We start from the raw sequence: 23475 nt of genomic DNA on the forward strand, positions 1-23475 counted from the left end.
AAGAGATGCTTTAAAAACAATAAAAATAAGTTATGTCTTTACATCAGTTGTTGGATCATTGCAGTACAGTGTAGTTTGCAGAACCTGCAAAGGATTTGCTATACAGCACTTTGAGGTGAATTCCCACACATTGGTCACACTCCTCTAAGGATGACATTACTACTGTGGCTGCAGATTTTCTTCTGTTTATCTGAAGTAGGACATAAATGGCAGGATTGATTTTTGGGCTGATTTATGTTATAGTAGCATCCTTATGGGTTAATGAATGAGATTTAAAATATGATTTTGAAAGGAGGAGAATTTCAACCCAGCAATTGGATGCAGCGAGGTTGAGCCCATCCATGGTTTGTATTGACACAATTATAACTCAGCCTATGGAAGGCTTGTCTTCATTAGTTGTGAAGGAATTTTTAACCTAAGAATGTTAGGATCTGTGAAAAGGAATGTGTTTAACTTTTTTAACTAAAGCATTTGTACTTTTAAATAGTAGTTTAGATGAAGTAGAAAGAAATTCAGAAATCCTGCGGAATGTAAATTTTTAACTCTAAATGAAGAAAAAATGGGTGTTATCAGGGTATAGTTAAAAGGTAAAACGTATATTAAACTGTTAATAAAATTTACCCAGAAGGGATCATGTTGTATAGTGCTCATAGAGGGGAGACAATTAAGCTTAAGTATTTTGGATTTAATAGCTTTTAATTCTTTGATGGTTTGACTAAGCATATTGTTTACAAAGTCTGCCTTTTTTGTGCAGGCTCCAGCAATATTAAAATAATTTTCTACTGCAAAGATTACAAAAAATGGATTTAAAGCCCCTGACCATTTTTAAAAGAAAAATGACAGGAAGATATTTTACATGAGGTTTTTGTCTCAGTGAGTTCCGTAAATAGACAATACCAGCAACTAAGGTGTACTGGAGAAAACAGATGAAAGTGGCTAGTCTTGTTTCTCCTGTTGTGGATAAAGAGAGGCAGATACACTTGTGATTACAGCTACTGGACTGGGTTCTGTTCCTGGCTCTGCCACAGAATTGGTTTGTGACTTTGAGTGTCTAACTTAATCTCTGTTTCAAATTCCCTATTAGTAAAATGAGGATAATGATACTTACCTGATAGGTGTGTGGAAGTGTGAAAGGGAAAAGAGGATTTGTGTGCAGTTATTTTGGTTTGGTTAAGAGACAGAGCAAGAAACAGGCCAACCTTAACCCTAATAACGAGATTTGTAGAAAGGGGGTTTGTGCAAGGCGGATGGGAAAACTACAAGGGACCTTGCTTTAAGATAAGAATGGAATGCAATGTTGACTAAGATAATGGGAAGAAAAATGTATAAACAGGACACAGCTATATGTAACGAAAGGGTATACATATTGCTTTATATTGTTTGTACTTTGAAGATTTGCCTAAGGAGAGACACACTGTCCAATTGCTGTCTTTCCTGCAATTGCATGAATAAATTGTCTGACTTGTTGCAAATAACCTAAGAGTGAAGACTGAGTTTTCTTCCACAGGTGTGTTGTAAGGAAATGGTCTTTAATGTTTGTGAGGCTTTCATACGGTAGAAAGGCCCATCAATACTAAACAAGTAGAGAATGGTTTAATTAGGAATTATTCTGGCCTTCTACACATTAGCCCTTTCCTCCTAAAATTTCCCACCATTGGTGTTAGGATAGAGTAGATACCAACGTTTCGGGCTAGTTGAACTCCACACCGGTGTATGGCAGTGCTACCACTGGAGGTGTACCAGTGCGAGCTGGTGTTCATACAGCCTTGGAATTTTAGCTGGTGAAGAAGGGGTGTGGTGGAAAAAATGTACGCAAACGTATCTTGAACCTTTTAGTCAAGTACAGTCTAGCTCATAACTGTGAACTGCTAACGGTTGGACTTTTGTAGCGAGGTACAGCTGCTATGTCTTTGGTCAAATCTGTGTGCAAGGTAAGCTCAACAAATGACAAAAGTTGTAAGATGTTTTAGGGGTTCTAGTTAACCTCTCTAAGAGTATTTTCTTGGACTTGCCACTTGAAGCTGTTTCTACAGAATAGTCTTCCTTTTCTTAAAACCTTCTATATGGGCAGGATAAACAAGTAATCACCATTTGGCTTTTGGGTCCTCAGTAATACTTTGCTCTTCTAATATCACCTTCTGTCTGTAGACCCCAGAGGGTGTCTCTACATGGCAATTTAAACATCTGCGACTGGCCTGTGTCAGCTGACTCGGACTCGTGAGCCTCAGGCTGGGGGACTGTAAAATTGCAGTGTGGACATTTGGACTCAGGCTTGAGCCTGGGCTGTGGGAGCTTCCTCTCTCACGAAGTCCCAGAGCTCAGGCTCCAGCCCAAGCTCAAACGTCTACAGTAGCTAAAATGGACCAGCTGCAGGTGTTTCATTGCGGTGTAGACATACCGTGAGTGCTTTACAAATGTAAGCAAATTAAACCTCCCAATATGAGGAAGCTAAGTGGTAGAATCCCCATTTTGCAGATTGGAAATTGATTCAATGGAAGGGTAAGTGCCCAGAGTCACTAACACTTAATTCTGTATATGTCGTAAGTGGCCGTGCAACTCTGAGACTTGAACTACAAGACACAGCTTTGTCATATATATATATATTATTTCAGAAAGACACATCTGCTTTATACATACCTTTCATTGTTCCTCAGAACTGAATCTGTATCCTTGCTCTGGCATTCAGATTTACATTTTCAGCATTTTTTTCAGTTTTATAAATTGAACTTCCATTTTGTCGTCGTCTTTTGGATTTTGATATTTGGTTTCCTGTTAGTGAAAATAAAAGAAATATGTGTACATTCAGTCAGGACACAGTGAACTGCAAGGAAATTAGGTCTGGAGAAAAATGTGCAGAAAAAATAGTTTATTTTGCACTAATGTAAATCTGTTCATATAGGTGGAATGAAGTTTATCTGATCCTCAAAAAAGGGTTGAGAAGTCTGAATTTTAGTTATAGTATACTGTGCTAGGACAAATCTTTTACCTTTTTTAAAAAATCTTTGTTCTACAAGAACAAATGTCTTTAAAACTAAAGTATAGAAAAATTACATAAGATTGTGCCAAGGACTGAAGATTTATGTAAAGCAGGAGCACTGACTTATAGCTAACTCTGGAAACCAAGTGGTGAAAAGAAAAGGGGTAAGGCTTAAAATAATGTTTTTTCAGAGGAGGTCTGTGATGATGTATATTCACAAATGAATATAACACATTACATTTAGGATTTTTCTCTTCCTCAAACGGAAAAATGTCTAATTGCATGTAGGAATACTTAGTATGTATTGTGCCTCATGAAGTGAAGCTTATGTAAAATAGCTTTTTATTTATGAGTCACCATAAAGGCTTTCCAAGAATTTTGTTTCCTGATTTTTTGGGAGGTGTGTCGATCGGGAGGAAACTGTGATTGCAGCAGACTGGCTGTTTTATCACTAATATTTTGTTTGAAGAGTATTTCTCATTAAAATACAGAATTGAGGTCAGAGTGCATGCTGAAAAATTTCTGATTTCTGTTGTCAACAAGAATAGCAGTTTTATGCGTATCAGTATGCTGGTTTGGTAGAGGCAGCTAAATTATGCCAATTTGAAAGTCAAAACCAATTGAGCTGCACAAGAGCATGCTTTTTATGGTCAAAATAGGAAACATTAGGGATGTTTTGGAGGTTATGTAAAAACTTTAATTTGTAACCACACAATATAAGTGCAGTCTAAGCGGGAGGCAAGAATAGTTGCGTATGCCATTTGCTGTTTCTTTGGTGTATTAGTTAAATAGCGTTACAGCACACTTTTTGTTGGAAGATGGTTAATGTGTGCCATTATTAATTTTAAAAACCTGCAGCCTCTTCTCCGCTCCCCCCGAACAGGTGCCCATAGTGCTTCAGATATGCTACTCTTTCATTTATGGCTACTTTGATTTTGCTATTTCATTCTAAAATATGATTTTTTTTTTTTTTGCATTAGTTTTTGCTTTTCATGCAAATGTGGTAGCATACCTGGTACGGAAGCAGGATACAATACTTTTGTTGTATAAGCAAATTGATATGTGTTGGAAAAACTGTCCTCAGAACTTTGGATTGGGGTTTGAATGAATAATATTGCTTCTACTTAATTTAATGTAATACTTTTTTGTAATTTTGATGCAGGAATGAATCTTTAACCAGATCTGTCAATATAGTCAAAGTGAAAAGGCTGCATGCTGCAGTAGTTATCCTGATTAAGATTAACTTTAACAGAACTAGTTCAGACTCTAAAATACTTGTCCATTTTAAAGACCGTTACAAGTAGTTTAAATCCATTTGTAAGATTTAAAAAGAATATATAAACCCAGTTTACAAAGAGAGATTTTTTTATTAATAAACTTCTTGCAGTGCTGCAAAATAACTAATGTTTTGCAACAAAATAATGATCCTGTGAACAGATTCCTGAAGACGGACTAAAATGACATTTGATGATGATCAAATTTTGCAGTTTCGTAACTTCTAAAAAGCATAGGAAATTCACTGCTCTAAATTCATATGTTCTCTAGTGTTCTCTGAACGAGTGCCAGAATTGTGAGAGAGATCCTGCCAGACCCTGCTTTTCAGTAGCATGTTTAAGTACTGGCAGGCAGATCTCAGTTTCTTTACTTAGTTATTAATTCTTCCTTTCATTTTATTACTTGCTTTACAACGTTCTTGGCTTGTTGGTATTGTGAAAATTGATGTTGCTGAATGTTTTCTTCTAACAGCAACTGAGCTAGTGTCTGTACTGTGGTACAACTGAGCTAGTCTGATTGATGTACTGCAATGTTACTAATATATCTCTCTCCTTCTCCGTTCCCTCATCCTCCACATTGAGTGGGGGTAGATGTTTGACCTTGTGGATTATAATGCATTAACTAATTACTACTAAAAATCCATAATTTGTAATGGCTTAGCTGACTGTACCAGGAATGAAACTTCTTTCTCTTGAATGTTGCAAGATCTTCACCACTCACAGTTTAATGTGTTCGCATGTTCATCTTTCCCCTTCCCCTTTTACTTTCAGGCTGGAGGTTCGCAAGTGATCTTCACAAATCCACTAGAAATTGTCAAGATCCGATTGCAGGTGGCTGGCGAAATTACCACTGGTCCACGAGTTAGTGCCCTCACTGTATTACGGGACCTAGGCTTTTTTGGCCTCTACAAGGTAACTTTTTATTAAATGTGAATTGAAATCCAATACTTAAGAGCCTCTGTAAACAAGAGACATTAATTTAAGTAGATTAATTCCATCATGCTTAGGAAGGTTGATGTACAAATATGATCAGTATAGGACTCATCTTTGCTTCTTTACTGCTGCATGAGATGGCTACATCCTTATTCTTTACTTAACAAAAAGATTATATGAAATACTGTAGCAATAATGTTTGCTTGTAGGCATAGTCCTAGATTTCTCTCCCCCCACCCCACATGCGCACACAGACACACAGGGGAGGGGTAGGGGTAGGGGTAGAGATATGGCAATAAAAAGCATGGAATGTTGTGGCCCTCTAGTGTTCCCTGCATATACCTAAACAGAAAAGCTGTGGAAAAATATATGCATTCCAATCATAGCTAGTCTTTATCTAATGTTGTGCGTTTAGAATTATTGAAACATTGTGAATGTAGAATTATTCAAAACTATCTGGCCAGATCGTCTGCTAGCTTAAATCGGTATAGCTCCTTTGACTAGAGTGCACTGCTTTACTTCATGCATCTAAGGATCTAACCTAATGTCCTACCCAAGCTATAATAAAAATTAACTGTTTTCCAGAGTGTAAATGACTTGATTTTAAATCCACTCTTGAGGTGTTAAAACGTAGAGACACGTTTTTTTTGGAGTTGTGGTTTTGATCTGCTGCTATGTTTCACATACCAGTTTATCCAGATGTTATAATTAATTTTAGTGATAAGCATTTAAGTGCCATATAAAACTAGTGTAGAAATACAGCCAACAGAACCAAAGAGGCTGGCATAAGGGCTAACCCCATAGTTTTCTGGCAAGTTTTCCCTGCCAGATTAATGGACCAGTTAGTAGAAAGGATAGGGATGGGATTGTTTATTTTTATGAGTGGGCACAGAGAGCCGTGCATTGTAGCCATTACCCATGTGAGCAATCCACACTCAAGCGGGTAATCTAGTTCTCAGTTTATGCAAATAAGGGCAGCCAGGTTGGAGCTTGTTGTAGATAAGCATGGAAGGATAGGACATCTCGTTGTTCATAACGTTAAAAGTCATGTCTTAAGTTTAACCGCAGGACAGAAAGTAATGGCTATATTCTAGTAGTTCTCAAACTTTTTATTCCGCAGTGTACTGTGTAGAGAAGCAGGATAGACCACCTTCCTACTGTACATCCCTAATCCAGTGTTTGGTGGCGTAAAGCAATATTTTTCTGTATTTTTTGTAGTGATGTAGTTTTAAACTAAAACAAAGGACAGCATGAACACCATCTGAGTACTGAAAAAAAAAGTGCCACCAAATTTGTGTGTCATTTCCATTTGTAGTCATACAGTTCTTAAATTGTTCTGTTAACATCACAATGGAGAAATTGGCATATGTGAGCATACGTGGATGATCTATGTGTGTTTTGGCCTGGAGAGCAGTACAGACATCTGAATAGGACTTAATGGGGAATGGTTTCTCCCTCTAAATTGACTTGCTAATTTTTTGGCCATCTTACTGTAGCTGATCCTATTGTATACCCGTCCAATAGATGACATTATGGTGTTGCTTGGGGCCAACATTACAACTGAAAACGTGGCTGTGTTAAGCATTCCACATCCCTAAGGCTATACAGGCTTAGAGGACAGGTAGTGAACTCTACATATTCTAGTTGAAATGAATTAGAATTATGATTAGAAAGAATGCCAAATTACTTGATTAGAGTAGACTGTATAAATAACTTTTCTGAGCAGCCAGTACTAGTTGCATGCAACTGGTTGTATTTTTTTTATTTTAAACAGCATTATCATCACAGGTCGTTGTCACTTAATTTTCATATCTTGGTGTAGAAGCTTTGGAAATATTTGTTTGCTAGGCACAGGACTTTTTGTTAACGGTTTATAATGATGATTTCCAAATGTAGTTTTGCTTCTGAACATGTACCAAGTTGAATCACACGTTGCTGTGCTAAATATTCACTTAAGAGACCAGCTTTTAACCACACTGTGAAAGCCAGAGAAGCCTATTTTTTGTCTCTGATTTTGTCCTTTTATACGTATGTGGAATTCAGTGCCCATGAAACCTTGACAGTCCTGGCCATCAAAATAACACTTCGCCAAGGAACATATACAGTATACACAATGCAGTAAAGCTATTCCAAACTCCTGCACCAGTCTTCCTCACCCCGACCTGGAGAGGCTTTGGGGTGAAAGTAGTATTCTTCTGAATTTTCTTAGACAGCACAGATGAAACTGGAGTGAGATCAGTAACTCACTTGACATAAACCACCAGTCAACCATCAGAAACTACTGCCCCAAAGTATCTACCAATCTGGAGTGAATTTTAACCAGTGACTTGAACTGAAAGACACTATGCTTTTTTTTAAAGCTATCTAGTTCAATTAGCAAACTATTAAATTAAGTAAATACTGCAGTTGAATATCTAGATAATATTAAGTGCTCTAAATATTTTTTTAAATACCTGAGTGAATATGGACCCCACAGTGCTAAATAATAAAATGTTAGTACCTTGATAAAATATCTGTTTATGTTGATAATAATTACTCTAATGGGGGTAAGACAGATCTTCAATATTTTGAACTTGTTTGTTTTATGCTCAGTGTCCTTGAAAAGATAGTTCTGTGATTAAAACTCTATCCCAAACTGTGAATTTCCTTCCTTTATTAGGTATAAATCAGACCCCACCCCGCCCTCAGCATTGTAGAAACATGAGAAACATTTTTATTGGATGATGGCTTGACCTTGTGTTTTTGAATTGTAGAGTACTTTAACAGTCTGACAGAGGTTTGTCTGGAGTTCATATAAATATTCAGTCTGTTTAGTAACTAATTCTGGTGGACGGATGCTGTTTAGTACCAATGAATTTATCATCTAGATATAAACATTAGAAGCCATCTTTCTGACAGAGTGAGCAGACTTTGCCCCTCAGGGGGTCTTAGGTGCCAGACGTCTCTTTTAGAGCCTTCAGTTAAGCCTTTCAGGGAGTATCCACTCTGGTTCAAGAAAGATGGAATGTAGAACTAACCTTTTGCTATCTGCCCTATCGAGCTCTGACTTCTTTGTATATGGTGGTATCTCTTTAGGTTTCTGTTCCCCCTTCCCCACCCCTTAACAGACAGATAAATCTCTATCCATCCTCAATAAAGTTGATGAAGAACTGAACCTGGCTCACCTAGGGTTGATAAATATTGCCATCTTACATCTAGCAACCCTAATTTCAGTACATCAGACTGTCAAGCTGCTAGTAATGTTGCTCAGGGCTAAATGCTACTGTAGACATGGATCTGAGTGGGGTTTGAAAGGGGGAGTGTCAACATCATGACAGTGCTCCTCTTTCCATTTGACCCTACAAGAGCCCTTCCTGAGTGCTCTTGAATGGGGAGGCAATGCCCATTCTTATCTGAATAGTTTCCCACTGCTTTGCCTTATGAGGCATCAGAGAATAACTCCTTCAGTGTTAATTTACTCCTGCTTTCTGAACTCTCCTGTCCCTACGGCCAGTGGTAGTGCATCTGGGAAATTTGAAGAAAAATGATAGTTTAGACAAGGTTAAAGTGGGTTAGTATAAGACATTTGTAGCAGTAAAAGTACCATTGTCCTTTTATGGATTTTTCCTGTAGAGAGAGACAAGATTCTCTGAGTTTCCACTTGCAGAGTTTCCTGCCAATTGTTCTTTTGGGGGTGGGGGTTCCCTCCCACTCCCATTGTATTATATGGCAGAGGCGATGGCCCATGGAAAACAAGAAGCTAGCAGAGGCTCATACAACTACATTGAAACTGTCTGATGCTTGCAAAATGATAATTTGTTCAAAAAGGGGAATGGATACCTTAAGTAATCTTTCAACTATGATGGATGAGAACAGGCATATCAGTCAGTTAGTCCATCTGTTAGTACAATAATAGACCTAAAGTATTACTTGTCTGTCTGTACAAGACTAGCTTTTATATTGGGAGTTTGCAAACTTCTTCCTAAAGAATGGTCAACCAGTCTGCGGTATGCCAGCTTTTCAGTTCCTCTCATGCTGTTTTGATACTGTATTGATTTCTGGACAGCAAGGAAGAATCTGAAAGATTTGCATTGATTCTTCTTTCTTTAATCAGAAATAAATGTGTATGTATCAAAGCTGGCCTATTTACAATAGACCCTATACTTTATATATCTGTTATGCAGGAAGAAGTCTCCTTATTAGAATTTTGCCTAAGTAGTGACTGATCAAGGACGTCATGATTTGGGTCAGTTGGAGTTTTTTTGTCTGACTTTATCACTTAAGCATACAGTGAATTCTCAGCAAATGCATAATATTCAACTGAGCATTGAACTGGGAACTAGAAAGCAAGAACATTAGCGCACCACACAATCAATTTCTTCTTATATCTTAAAAATTTAATATCTCCATCATGGCTCTTAAATGTAGAGAAGATTTGCTAAGGAGCCCAAGTACTAAACTAGCCAAGTTAAATTACCCTGTGTATCATGGAAGAATATGTTTTCATGATCTGAAACTTTAGCTAGGAACCAGAGAATCATACATGCTGATCCTGTCTTCACCATAAATATTCATGCACAACCTGAAAGGAACTCCCAGTCTTTGGCCAAATTCCATCTATTTTTGTGTTCATTTCCAGCCCTGAAACAGTTTTTTCCAATGTCGTAAGTAAAAAATATGCACTATTAGTTGTGGATGATGTGAGCATTCCTTTTCTGCATTAATAAATAGAGCAGCCTTATGTAAAGATGACTAAGTATAATTTCAGAGTAACAGCCGTGTTAGTCTGTATTTGCAAAAAGAAAAGGAGTACTTGTGGCACCTTAGAGACTAACCAATTTATTTGAGCATAAGCTTTCGTGAGCTACAGCTCACTTCATCGGTGCCACAAGTACTCCTTTTCTTTTTAAGTATTATTTCTAATGTCTGCAAATTAAAAAAAAGGAAATGTTATGTAGACCCCACATTGCATCAAGTTGAGCAGTGTCTTGTATTGCAAAGTTTTCATCCTACATTGCCAGCTATTCTGGTGTTTACCTGCACCGTTAATGAGAATCTCCTGGGCAGAACTAAATATGGATGAGATGAAAGAGGAATATGAAGCCTTTGTTGTCCTACTGTATAATTATAAACCAAAAGCAATTTTTGAGGAAAAAATGCTACATTCTGATTGGCTGTTTAGTGACCTGATCAGATAATTGACATTCTTTATCTACCTTTTTTTTTTTTTTTTTTACAAATATATCCTTGTGATAAAAAGTGTAAAAAGTCAGGTGTGGGGTTTTGTTTTTTGTTTTGTTTTTTTCCCCCACCTCTAAGAAGCCTGTGGTGCACAATCTGTTATTGGTCAGAAAATCCCATCATTTGAGAAAGGTTGGGTTGACCCTCCTTGCTTATTTAAGCTAGTCAGCAAATATTTTTCTTTTTATCTGAACTTTTGAACTACTTGTGTCACGTTTTAGAGTAATTATTCTAGAATATCCTACCGTTCATACCACCTGCTCCTTTGGGGAGGTAAATATTGTGCCCCTTACATTGAGCCAGTTTGTTTCCTTAGTTATCTTTCAAATTCTTCTGCAGCTACCAGGGGTGGGTGTTCTGTGGATGGCAGTTATTGTGAGAAAGTAGTTGGCAGACACCCAAAGCAGACAGAATACTTACTTATTCTAACCCATAATATGCTATTTGTATTTGCAGAAGAAAGGGAAAAGTTGGTTTTGTCGGGTTAGTGTCTTTAACAGTTTTTCTTTAATTTCTGGTTTATTTTAATGGTAGTATAGTAGACTTATACATCTCACAGTACAGAGTTCTGGAGTCATCTTACAAGATTCAGCAAGGTTTACAGTCTGTCTTTCACTGTAATATTTCTCTGTGCTATGAATAAGGTCAAACTGAAGTCTGTAGAGTGTTCTGCTCATTTCTGTTGGAATATTTAAAAAAAAATTACTGTATAATACTCAAACTTATTTAACACAACATTTAATAAAATAATCTTTTAATTGCAATATAATGCAATTACATTATCAGGATGTATTCTTACCCAACAAAATACTATCCAAAGTAATAGTGTATCTTGTTACCTAAACATATAACAAATAACATTGCATTAAAATATTAATTGATGAAAAAATAAATGTTAGGTCCCATTTTAAATAGCTAATATTAGAAAATATTCAAGTCAAATTCTTATCAGAAAACAAGATATTGCCAGCAAAGGTTTGCACTTTAAGTGCTAGAATTTAGTACAAAAAACTTCCAAAACTCTGCACTGCTTAATTCTTGCCACGTTATGGATCGGTTCTTGGGGAGTTGAGACAGGAAGCCTGATCTCAGCTAACATGTTGTATGCCAAGCTTCCACTTGATAGATTTTTGAAAACAGCAGAGGTATCACAAATACACAAATGGTGTGTTCACAACAGTGTAATAAACATATTAAGCAGGAATATTTAGTAAAAGTTAAAGGGTGTTTACATAAGAGTACTCATTGTCACCCATACTAGTTCTCATGTATGAATACATGCAGTTTGAATAGTTGTATTAAAAATAACAAAAAAGAAAAAGGTAAAAATCCAACCCATCAAGTAATGCTGATAATGTTTATCTGGGACTTATCAAAGCATTTGAGATTGGTACTTTTTCCCCTCTAAATGCATACAGTTGTGTTTATTGGTTTAAATATATATATTGGTTTAATCCAATATGATTTTAAAATGAAGGAAATTACAGCGCCCCAAAATTGCTATGTCTAATTCTGTAACATGGATGGTTGCTGGTTGACTCTTAACCAAAGGAGTGCTACTTGGGGGCTGTTACCATTTTGAATCTGAAGGGTTAAGTTGCTAGTAAAAACGAAGAAGAATGCTAAGGGATCAAGAAGTGACATGCTGCCTATTGTTTGTAGCTATAGGATCAAAATAACAATTATACATGCCAAATAAATTCTAAACCTGCAAGGTAGAAAAAGAGGGGGTGGCTGTAAGTACAGGTGCCAGAAGCATTAAATAACCCTCTCAGACAAGGTGCACCACTGTTGTCTTGAATACTTCTAGGTCCCCCCAGTCTGGCATTTCCCCCCTGCACTAGACAATGTGCATTCACTGCAGGAGACTAGGTTAAGCCTGCGTCTCCCAGACCTGCTGGCTCCTTGTGCCCAACCCGACACAGAGGTGCCTTTGTGAGTATAATTACCCTCCCCTTGTAGTAGAAATAGTTTATTTAGAGCCTTATTTGCAGGTAGGGCTGGAATAAGCAGGAATTAGCATGCCAAAGAACTGCCCCAGCTCTGACTTGGATTTGTTTATCAGAATCCTCGGGGAAAACCAGGGATGCTTTTTCTCTATTGGTTTGTTCAGTGAGATACTATCCAAGATTAAGAGCTTTAAGGTCATTAAAGAGATTGAAGATGGGAGCCAACTGGCAATTGCATTAGGGAGGCGCATGTCGCGGTGTGTAGGATCTCCCAACAATTTCATGCCTGGCAGGGTCTGCGCCCTCGTTGCCAGAATAAACTCAGGCGGATGATCCTAACAACTTGCTGAGGACTGATTAAAACTCTGTTTGGCTTTCAACACGTTGTCCACATCAAAAAGGTGTGAGAAGTAAAATAAATGTTTCTTTAGCGTTTCAAGATACTGTGGCCAATCTCCCTAAGCCTTCCTAATTGGCCTAGGCTGGTTGCGGATGATTAACTTGAAGTTAAATGAGGCCTGCTTTTAAACATGCTTTCCCAGACTTTAAACAGAACGATGAGAGGAAACTTTAGACTGTTGTGATATTGGAACTGAGCCAAAGTGGGTTATTATTAAAGTGGATCCAAGTTTTGATCCAACTTTGTTTACACTTAAGCCAACTTAGTTGACAGACTTTCTCTCTGTGTACCTGAATGCATAATATTAGGGGTATTAAAAATATGCTATTTCCGTCTAAGAGAGTGCTGTTACTAGGGGGAAAATATTAGCAGTTCAGAGTGAATGAAGAGTTGCTTGTAGTTGTAGCGTATTAATTTCCACAGGTTATTTTAATTATGTGGAGATATGTCAGAGTATGAAGGAAACGCAGAGGAAAATATGCAGGCTGTTTAATGATAGCACTGCAAAGAAAATAAGAGCAATAAACTCTTGAGGCAAAGGCAATATGGAGATTTGCCTTGGGAAAAGAATGTTTAAAAATAAAGTTTTAGGGAAACAATGTTCATACTGCAAAATATCAATAGCTAGAGAGCAATAGTTTCTGAATGTTGCCTGTGAGGTAAATGTAACCAGAGCACACACTTGGTTGTTGCAGAATGTTGTCTGTTCACATGTAACTTTGTTTAAAAGAGAGTGGAAATTCTACGGGAAGATTAAAGATAGCCATAAAACAGGCTTCTGCCTCAGCATATAACAGGAATTCTTGTGTAGATAGTGATATGCACTAAATATCTTTGTACATCCTAAACGAAATACATGGGTTACCAGGCACTCTTGAGAATCCAGCCCTATCCAGTGCTCTCTGTGTAGGATGTCTGCTGGCACTAGTCAGCATCTCACTAACAGCGGTGTTGCAACTTGCATTAGTCATTGTTGCAATGTTCTCTGGCCACTGCACCCACACCGTATTGCCGGGAAACCTCCTTCCTTTTCCAGGAACTGATTTTGCCAATACAATTCCTGTACATCAGACTATACTTTCCCTAATCCAAATTTTTTCTCCTTTCAGTTACTCTGGCACCTTGGTGCTTCTGCATGTTTGTCTGCTAAACAGCATCTACTTGTAACAAGTAATCAATATTATACAATATTCCAGCACAGAAAAACTCCTCTAATATGTTTGGGCATATCATTAGATTTCATGAGATAAGTGCAGATCAGAGACTACTTACTCCGTTAGGCATAGGTTGACTTCTGAGAGATATTTCGTCCTGATTTGCCTGTCAGTCTTCCTAATGTAAATCTGAAGTAACTCTGTTGAAGTTACCACTTGTAAAACTGGTATGAGACGTGATACCTTAATAATGGCTTTGGTATAAGACTCTAAATAACCCCAACAGGTTAGAGGAGCAGCTTGGCACCTGTTGGAAGGATTGTGAGCAAAAAAAAGGTCTACCCTGAATCTGGAAGGGTAGACAGCCCAGGGCGGGAGACACAGGGGTCCTAGCCAAAGATGTGAAATACCTTTTACCTTTACTTTTCTCTTCCTTTCCTTCCCCTCTTTCCAAATATGTTAGCTGTTTGTCTCAACACATTCCTTCTAATCACAATCTTGGTGTTTTCAAACTCTTTGCTGGATCTCTGTACTGAAGTTCGTATGCAATTTCTTACTGCAGTTGTAACGTGGGCATTGGCATGTGCCCAGTTTTCATTGACCATCTGCAGAAGCTATACACCTCTTCCCATCTTGTCTGACTCTTTTACTTTCATGCTTCTGAAGAACTCCGGTTGTCTGGTGCTGCCCCAAAACTTCACTTGCTTTCTTCTCTTCTTTTAAACAAAAGGATTATTTCAGAGAACATAGCAAGCAATATTTCAGATCTTTAACTCCATTGGGTTTTCACATCAATTCGGCACATGGATAGTAAGGCAAATTATTTTATCAGCCAGTGTTGAAAATCTTTGTTTTATTTTTTAAAAAAATCTACAATTAATGTAGTCCTTGTGTTTTCCTGCAAATATAAAAGCGTGTTTGTGTAAGAATTGTGATTATGGGCACATTATCATTCTTTTGTAAAGGAAAGCATGGCTCATTGATCTCTCTGTCACACTGTGTTTTATTTTTGTTCAGCAGTTACATAGTCTATTGTCTGTAAATTGGTTGGGCTACACTTTTTTCTATGGGGTAATTATTGTAAAGGGGAAGCTCTTTGGTGAAGACCCAGCCTGTGACTTAGGACGTGTATCAAACTCATCCGGAACCTCATGCAAAGCTGGATTGCAAAAATTTCAACTACTTTTTGTTATCTAAAGAAGTTACCAGAGTTTACCCAAACAAGATGGCATTTTTTTCTATTAATGGCAAATAACTGCAGTATTAAGGCTAGAGGGAGAACAAGTGGAAAGAAACAGCATTTATTGAACCAACAAATAATACACAAACTTCTGTATGGAGTGAAATACATGTCTTTATTTCACACAATTTTGAAAAATATTGCATTTTCTGCATTTTTTTTTTTTTTTTTTTTTTGCAGTAGGGAGGAAAAACTGGAATGTTGCTCAGCTTTCTCATCTCCGTTCTTGGTCTCATTATACTCTTTCTCTGACTACTCAATTTTTGTTTCACACAGGGCGCAAAGGCATGTTTTCTACGCGATATCCCCTTCTCTGCCATTTACTTTCCATGTTATGCTCACTTGAAAACTGCATTTGCAAATGAAGATGGACAAGTTAGTCCTGGAAGTTTGCTCATGGCTGGATCAATAGCTGGTAAGTACCTGATTTTCTTTGTGTATGGCATCCTATTGCACCTAGATATCACTAATAGATGCTTTAGAAATGTTTTTATTAGTGAGATACCTGATGTGACGGTGTAAAATAATTGCTCTATATCAAGATGTTAACATTTAGGTATTAAATTGCAGGACATATAACTGATCCAAATGAGCTGGTGTTAATATTGAGGAACTCCTTGTATTTTTGACCTACCGTTAGCATTTATATTACCATTTGTAGTAGTAAAAAGAGAGCAAGATTTTAGTCCTGAAATATTAATGTAGTGTGACATCTTGCCTAGTCAAGTTATTATGCTGTTGTCTGTTTTGGTTGGTTGATTGGGCAAGTTGTTACTGTAAAAGTGGTTCATGAAAATATTCATTTCATTCTCTACTTCTTTGTGATCAAAAGAAACTTGAGTATCCATTTTGGTATGAAATCCAAATGCATACTAATGATACAAACATCTAAGCAGGCCACTAGCAGACTCTGACAGCATGGTAAAAGTAAGTCATTGACCACAGTATCCCACACAGCATCTTGGCTTTGTGTTCTTATATTTTATTTTTCTACTTAATCTTTTTTATTAAAAAAATATTAATACATTTCTGGTGATTTTGATCCAGTTTCTTTGAATCAGCATATACTTAAGGCAGCATAAGCAAAATAATAAATAAAAGTCCGTCCAAAAACTGAACACCAGTTATGATGATAGATAATAGAAATGTAATGGTCCTGGAAAAAGCCTGTTTCTGTTTTGCATGATATGAAAAGACAGATAATAGATGCCTGTTTCTACCCTGCTGCGTTGTTAAAGGGTTGGTGGGAAGGGTGATTGTATGGATCACAAATCCACATCTTTCTCACCTGCCACATGGGAAATCTGGTCAGAAAAGGCAGTTGTTGGGGGTTTTTTCCTTGTGCATCCCAAATTGTCAATCCTCAGGGCTCGTTTAATTCTGCTTTTGGGGACTGAGACTGAATGTTGGCACTCATCTTGGGAAACTGCTGCACTGCTGACAGGTGTTCTATATTCAGCATGTGTTTGTACTGATGAGTTTCATCTCTAAGTGTGTATGCACTAAAGGGCTAGAATATATAATGTAAGGATGCATTTTCCAACCCAAATTTGCCTCTGTGGCTGCTGCTGAGCTTCTAGGGCTGTGAGGATTTTAAAAGGTCGCTGCAGTCTTAATTGAGCATCTGCTTAGCTGAGAGGGGCCCATCAGCCTAAAATTCCTCCTCCTTCCACATTCTGTATCCTAAAGCTCAGCAGACTCCAAATCACAGGCAAAGGATGCAGAGGCTCTGCTGAGGGAAATGTGAATACAAATATAAGGAGAAGGAATTGCCTCCTTCCACTCCCCCTCCCCCCCATGTTAATGGCTCATAGACTATTAGACCTAGACCAGTGGTTCTCAAACTTGTTTACTGGTGACCCCTTTCACACAGCAAGCCTCTGAGTGTAACCCCCCTTATAAATTAAAAACACTTGTTTATTTATTTAACACCATTATAAATGCTGGAGGCAAAGTGGGGTTTGGGGTGGAGACTGACAGCTTGCAACCCCCCCATGTAATAACCTCGCTACCCCTTGAGGAGTCCCGAACCCCAGTTTGAGAACCCCTGACCTAGACATCTCCTCTGTAAGCAGCACACACTCCAGCAGTTGTAAGTAAAGGGCTAGTGGATCAGGAGGAAGATGGAGAGAAATAAACCCAGTACAGGTAGTTGAATTGCTCAGAATGTGGTTACTTGTGTTTTTTTTTAAATTCCCCTCTTCTTGTAGACAGCTGGGCAGCTTTTTGTTGTCAAGGGCACAGGAGTGTCTCTGGGAAGAGTAGCCTGCTTATATAGCTAGCATTTGTGTGTGTCCAGACTTTGGGCAGCCTGGAACTTCTGGACATCTTCAGCTGGATTATGGCCCAGGCTTAACTCTAAAAACCAGATAGTCTTGATGAATCCTGTGCCGTCACTTCTTTCTACTAGCTCTTTGTGCAGTGCCTTGTAGAGCATAGGAATTGAGCTGGCACCAGTCAAAACATCTCTAATCGAATGGCTGGTGCTTAAAAAAAACCAAAAAACAGAAATTGTTGAAAGAAGATTGAGTTAAACTCATGTTAATTCTAACCCATTTTGATGGAACAAAACAATTTTTGAACTTTGGAGCCTATCTACAGACCTGAAATATAAACTCGTATTCTTAAGCCAACCCATTTCTTAGATGTTAGTATTTTTCTCTTTCTAGCCATTGTCAGGTGATTGCAGACTGAGATAAATGTCGCTTTGAAGTTCAGCCACAGAAGCAGTCAGCATAGTTGCTGATATGTGCTAGGAAATCAGCTATAACGGGAATTTTATCCAGTATTTTCAGTAAAATTCCATTCCAGGTTAACTTTTACATAAGCAGATCCTGCACAGTATTAGAGTCATGATGCTCATCATGTGGAACAGTGCAGGGACATGGGTGCCCTATTTTTACAGAAGTAAGATATTTCTTTTATTAGAGGCAAGCTAGTAACTCTAAAGATCAAAACAAGGGATTGATGAACTGGTGAACTGGAAGATTGGCGCTCTCACTAAAAAGTCATGGGCATGTCATGGAAAAACATCTCTAAAATGTTGGGTCATATCCTCAGCTGGTGTAAATCAGTCTAACTCTTTTGACTTCTGCAGAGGCAGGTTGGTTTACTTTAGCTGAGAATCTGATCCACCGTAGTTAGAGCCAATTCTGCATCAGTAGTATTGCATTATGTTTTCAGGAGTGTGAGCCTCAAAATGTGCTCGAACTCATCTTAGTTGTGGAAAATACCCATCTTGCACAGCACATGTACATGTAAATGTGCACATGTATCTTATGCATGCATGCCTATTTCTCAAGATGTGACCCATGTTATTTATATATTTCTTTTCCCCTTTTTTGTTGTTAGGGACATGTATAAAATCAAAACTTTTTTTCCTTAGTTTGATCTTCTCCTGTTGCTCCTTCTTCACCTAATATCCCAGTTTCTTTGTTACAACATTTGATGTGGAGATTATAATAATGTCAGAGGATCACAAGTTAATTTGTTCTTTCTGCTTATTTCTCCTATGAACCTCCTCATCCCTTCCCCCTTATCCCTCTTCATTTTATGTCATCTCCTGCTGTGTAATTTGTCTAATTTCAATTGTAAGTTTGTTTTTAAACACAAATGTCCCTAGTAATAAATAACAGGTGAGGAGAGAGATGAGAGATGGTAATTAACATAGAGTAAGCAGTATTGTTTCTAAGTATGTCTTTTGGTTTTCCTCTAAAACATTGGTTGATCTCTAAAGGACATCTTTAAGTTGAAGATGTAAATATATCCTGTGGTCAGTAATGGTAAGTGGGGGAGTAAATCAGCATTTCTGGAATTTAGTTCAGGTGCAACTTTAACCGTGTTTTAGCCTTTGCCTGCCAAATTTGCAAACATGAAAGTTTGTGTGTGAGCACATGCTCATGCATGCTCACGTGCTTGCTTCTTTTCTGGGTTTAGGGAGAGGAGGAGCGGCTCCTATTTTAGTGATATGCGCACACTTACACACAGCTTTCAAAGCAGTCTGTTAGAAGGGTGAGATGGTGCTTTGAGCCAGACCATACTGGTTTGGACAAAAATTGTTACACAATTATTAAGCCTTAAAAAAAAAAGCAAAGGAGATTTATGCATCTGTGTCTGACCAACTTGGTTTGGAACATATGCAGAATGGAAAAGTAATAAAACCATAAGAGACAGTGTCTTTTGAGCACAGTCTCGCTGCTTTTTTTTTTTTTTTTTTTAAATCTCAACATGGGCAGCCCTGATTTGCTACAATGACTTTAGAAATCTCGCCTGCTGTAATTCAGTATTTGTTGCTTTCAGTTGATTATCTGCCAGAGTAAATTTAAATTTACCTCCAAATATTAAACTGAGGATGTCAGACATTGCTCTGCAGCTGAGAAATGTGAGTTTCCTAATGAGAAAAATGAACCCTTTAAACCTTCGCTTGTGCATCTTGCTGATTGTGCACAACATTACCTAGCTCCCAGTAACATCTTGCATGAGGTTGTTTAAGGTGTGTGTGAACATGCTTTTTCCAGCGCATTGTGTGATGGGAATGTCAGAAACCACAAAGGGGCGTGAAAGGAAGAGATGAACGTCCTCTCCAAAACCTGTTAACTTGTTAACTATTTAGGGTTATGGTTTGTACTGAAAATGTCTGTATGCGCCTCCTGACTTCAAATAAAAATATGGTGGAGCTGTTCATCTAACCAGAGCCTTATATGTGTGAAGCACTTTTCACAGTGGCTAGCCCTATTCTCTATTCTGCTTTCTCATTAAAAGCAAATATTTGGGGCCTGAGTTTTCTGAGGTAAGAATGAAAGGCACAGTAACCTTCCCGTGCAGGAAGCATCTAGTATGTGTCACAACTTACTGATACCAGTCTCTTTTTTTCCCCCGCTTCATTTTTAGGTATGCCTGCGGCCTCCCTAGTGACCCCTGCTGATGTTATCAAGACTCGATTACAAGTGGCAGCCCGGGCAGGGCAAACCACTTACAGTGGCGTCATAGACTGCTTTGGAAAGATACTGCGAGAGGAAGGCCCGAAAGCTTTGTGGAAAGGAGCTGGTGGTATGTAAACAACTTAGATGCCACTTGTTTGATGACAGGGAGCCAGTTGTGGTTTTTAATTGATTTTTGTTGCTCACACTTGTTTTGTTTTTCTTTCAAGCTCGTGTGTTTCGATCCTCTCCTCAGTTTGGTGTAACTTTGGTGACTTACGAGCTGTTGCAGAGATGGCTTTACATTGACTTTGGGGGAGTGTAAGTATACTGTGTGAACATATCATTTGGGCCCCGATGCTGCAACTGGCTCTGCGGAAGCGAACCCCTGTGCCTCTGCAGAGTCAGTTGCAGGATTGGAACATTAGTTGTTAATGCTTTGCAGTTACAGAGAGAACTTTGAGATCGTGAGATAAAAGGCTTCACTGCACCAAATTAATTAAGCTTCAGTGGAATTTGAGCAAGCATTTCTGTACCCACTTCACAGCAAGCTGGGCCTCATTTTAGTACCATAACAGACCCTGAGAGGATATTTTGGACGTCAGTGTAAAATGAGACCCTCAGAGGATAAATGGCAGAACAGAGAATAGAACTTGGGATTCCTGACTCCTTCCTGCGCTAACTAATAGGCAACAATGCACCATTACTAAGACATTGCTGTTGGGGAGGGGTTCTGCATGTGACTGGGCAGCCTATTATTGTTAAAAGGGCTGCAGCAGTTGAAGAATGCAGTGATTGCTCAGTTGTTGGTGGAGCCTCAGTTCTGCCTCCCTTTACGCATGCACCACGTTTGCTTGTTGCAGAACAGGGATCTGATCTTTCCATCACAGTGTATTGACTCTGTTGCGTCCTTTGCAACAAATGCAACTGCATTTAGGCAATGTTAACACGATAAGGCTTTTAAACACACCTAAATGGTTTACGATGGCATCAGGGAGATCACAAGGAGGAAGCAAGAGTGGGTTTTGCTGGCATCAGTTCCCTTAGAAGTGTGTAGCTGAATTTGCCATTCTTTGGTTTTCCAGTGGAAGTACTGGGACTGTTAACAAAAAAAATCATGGTTAGTAAAACCATGCACAAAATATCCCCTTTCCCCAAGCATTGCTGTGTATGTACTGTTAGTGCCTTCTTAAGGTATTTCTATACTACAGATGAAGGTGTGATTGTAGTGTGGGAAGGCATAATCTACCTAGCACAGGTAAGAACGTACCCAGGGTCCTTGTAGGTTTATGCTGGGGTGACTAGCCCACGCTAAAGCCTCTGCCATCATGTTTTCACTACTTTTGTTACCCACACCAGCTAGATGAAAGCTAACACGGGTATGCCTACCGTTATCACAATCACGCCTTCATTTGCGATGTAGATACCTATACAAAAACGTTAGCTGTACAAACTCTACGGGTTCCTGGATGAGTGATGCAGAGTGCAGGAGCTGGGGATGGGATATGGCCACAGTTTACTGCAGTCTCATCGAGTAACATGCTGTACAATTTCATCTAGGTTTGACAACTCTCTGTGATGATTAGCATGAAAGCTGTTGGGATCTTTCTAAAATATTACAATGTGATTCTCATTACTTTGTAGCAGGGATGTTTTTGCCAAGCGGCTGTGGGATTTTTGACCTAAAGATAGTTGATTTACAATTTATGGAGCGATTTTGGTGTCAGTGTTTTTACGGAAGTTTAACTTTTATTTTGCAGAAAACCAGCTGGATCAGAGCCCGTTCCTAAATCCAGGATCACACTACCTGCTCCTAACCCTGACCATGTTGGAGGTTATAAATTAGCAGTTGCCACATTTGCAGGGATTGAAAATAAATTTGGACTATACCTACCTCGATTTAGGTCATCACCACCTACCTCACAGGCTGCTGCAGCCATTGGACCTTAAGATGTCATGTTACTGCTGTGGAGTTTTATTAGTGGTGAAAGAGCCACGTTTCTGATCAGTCTAATATTTCATTCCTTTAGCTTTTCATCATATATCAGTTAAGTGTCATTTCAGTTCTAAGGCAGTTTTCTTAAACGTAATCATTGGTCTTCGTGCTTCCTTAACCAGATCACTGTGAAATTATTACCAGTTATTCTTTGGGTTCAGGACCATGAATGTATTGTCCACATCTGACATGTGCTTTGTGTTTGGAAGGCACTAATATTAGATTCTGTTTGTGGGGCAGGATTAGGGGTGGGAGTTATGAATGCGATCATCTGACAGGTAACATTCAAATAAGGATTATTATGCCAAAGTGGCTGCATATTGGATATCACGCATTGTCACTGAAATAGTCAATAGAGATCATGGTGCTCAAGCAGAATGATTTTGACTGTACATGTAAATTGGTTATAAGCTTAGTGCGTTTGTAGACTTCAAAATATATATATATTCACACACACAGTACCTGAGTCTACCACTATGGCTTCAACTTTTTAAATAAGTACACGCACAAGTTCAGTTTCTGGATTGTATTGTGAAGCTTTTACGTGGAACATGTTTTTGTAATGGAAACCACATTTATAAATGTTGAGTCAAGGTATTCTGTTAATGGTATCAAAACGCTAGGAAGGAAGTGTTATTGTCCATAGTCTTTGCACTTTATGGAAGTACTTTTGGCATTTTATTACACGTACAGTGAAATTACAAGACTAGGTGCCTATCTTGGACATGCTGATATCTGGATTCTTGTTTGTACGATGCACTTAGTAAATGCTGCTTGTTTAAATAAATGCAATAGAAAAATCCATGCACTGTATCAATGGTACCTGCCTTAACTACTGGCTTGTAATTGGAAATTATTTGTTTCTAGATTATTTACTTTATTCAGTTGAATAAAGAGATTAAAATATTCTAGAACACAAGATTTTATCTGGGGGGAGGGGAGGGAGTGCCTTGCACAATGTTTAGTGGACTGTGTATTTATGAAGATAGAAATAAACCTTTCAAACGGCGAGACAAATGTCTGTTATGCAAGTTGCACAGCAGATTTAATGTGTGTCTTTCAATTTTATACTCTGTTTCGAGGCTAACTTCATTCATTATGTACAGGCATTTACAGGTTGGGTTAGGAATGTAGTTACTTTTGACCACCTGAGGCATAACAACTTGGGATTGTGAAGAGGAGAGCCCCTTTGATGCGGCTGTGGCTCAAGAAGAAACTTTTCTTTAGTTAAAAGCCTGAATTGGAGCAAACTTTCATTACTTTGAAGCTCTCTCTGTTTTGTTTAAGTAAGTAACTTTTAAACAATTTGCCTATATAGCCAGTGCAGGTTGAAGTGGGCCCCTGATGTTGCTCCTAAAAGGTGTCACAAGATTTAGGTCCTTACAGGGCAGTAATCCTTGCTAAATATTTTCA

At 38.3% G+C, this 23475-nt stretch overlaps 1 protein-coding gene across 2 annotated transcripts in view; it reads left to right on the forward strand.

The window, feature by feature from the left end:
- The window catches only part of SLC25A13 (solute carrier family 25 member 13), a 131793-nt gene extending 108931 nt beyond the window's left edge, over window positions 1–22862 (forward strand). For both annotated transcript variants that reach the window (XM_073333879.1, XM_073333880.1), the window contains 5 exons: window positions 5023–5163; window positions 15424–15562; window positions 20038–20196; window positions 20297–20387; window positions 21827–22862. In XM_073333879.1, coding sequence (XP_073189980.1) covers window positions 5023–5163; window positions 15424–15562; window positions 20038–20196; window positions 20297–20387; window positions 21827–22016 — 720 coding nt within the window. In that variant the 3' untranslated portion in view covers window positions 22017–22862. The remainder of the gene's footprint in view (window positions 1–5022; window positions 5164–15423; window positions 15563–20037; window positions 20197–20296; window positions 20388–21826) is intronic.
- Window positions 22863–23475: the final 613 nt, after the last annotated feature.

This window comes from Lepidochelys kempii, chromosome 2 (assembly GCF_965140265.1).
Source record: "Lepidochelys kempii isolate rLepKem1 chromosome 2, rLepKem1.hap2, whole genome shotgun sequence".
NCBI lineage: Eukaryota > Metazoa > Chordata > Testudines > Cheloniidae > Lepidochelys > Lepidochelys kempii.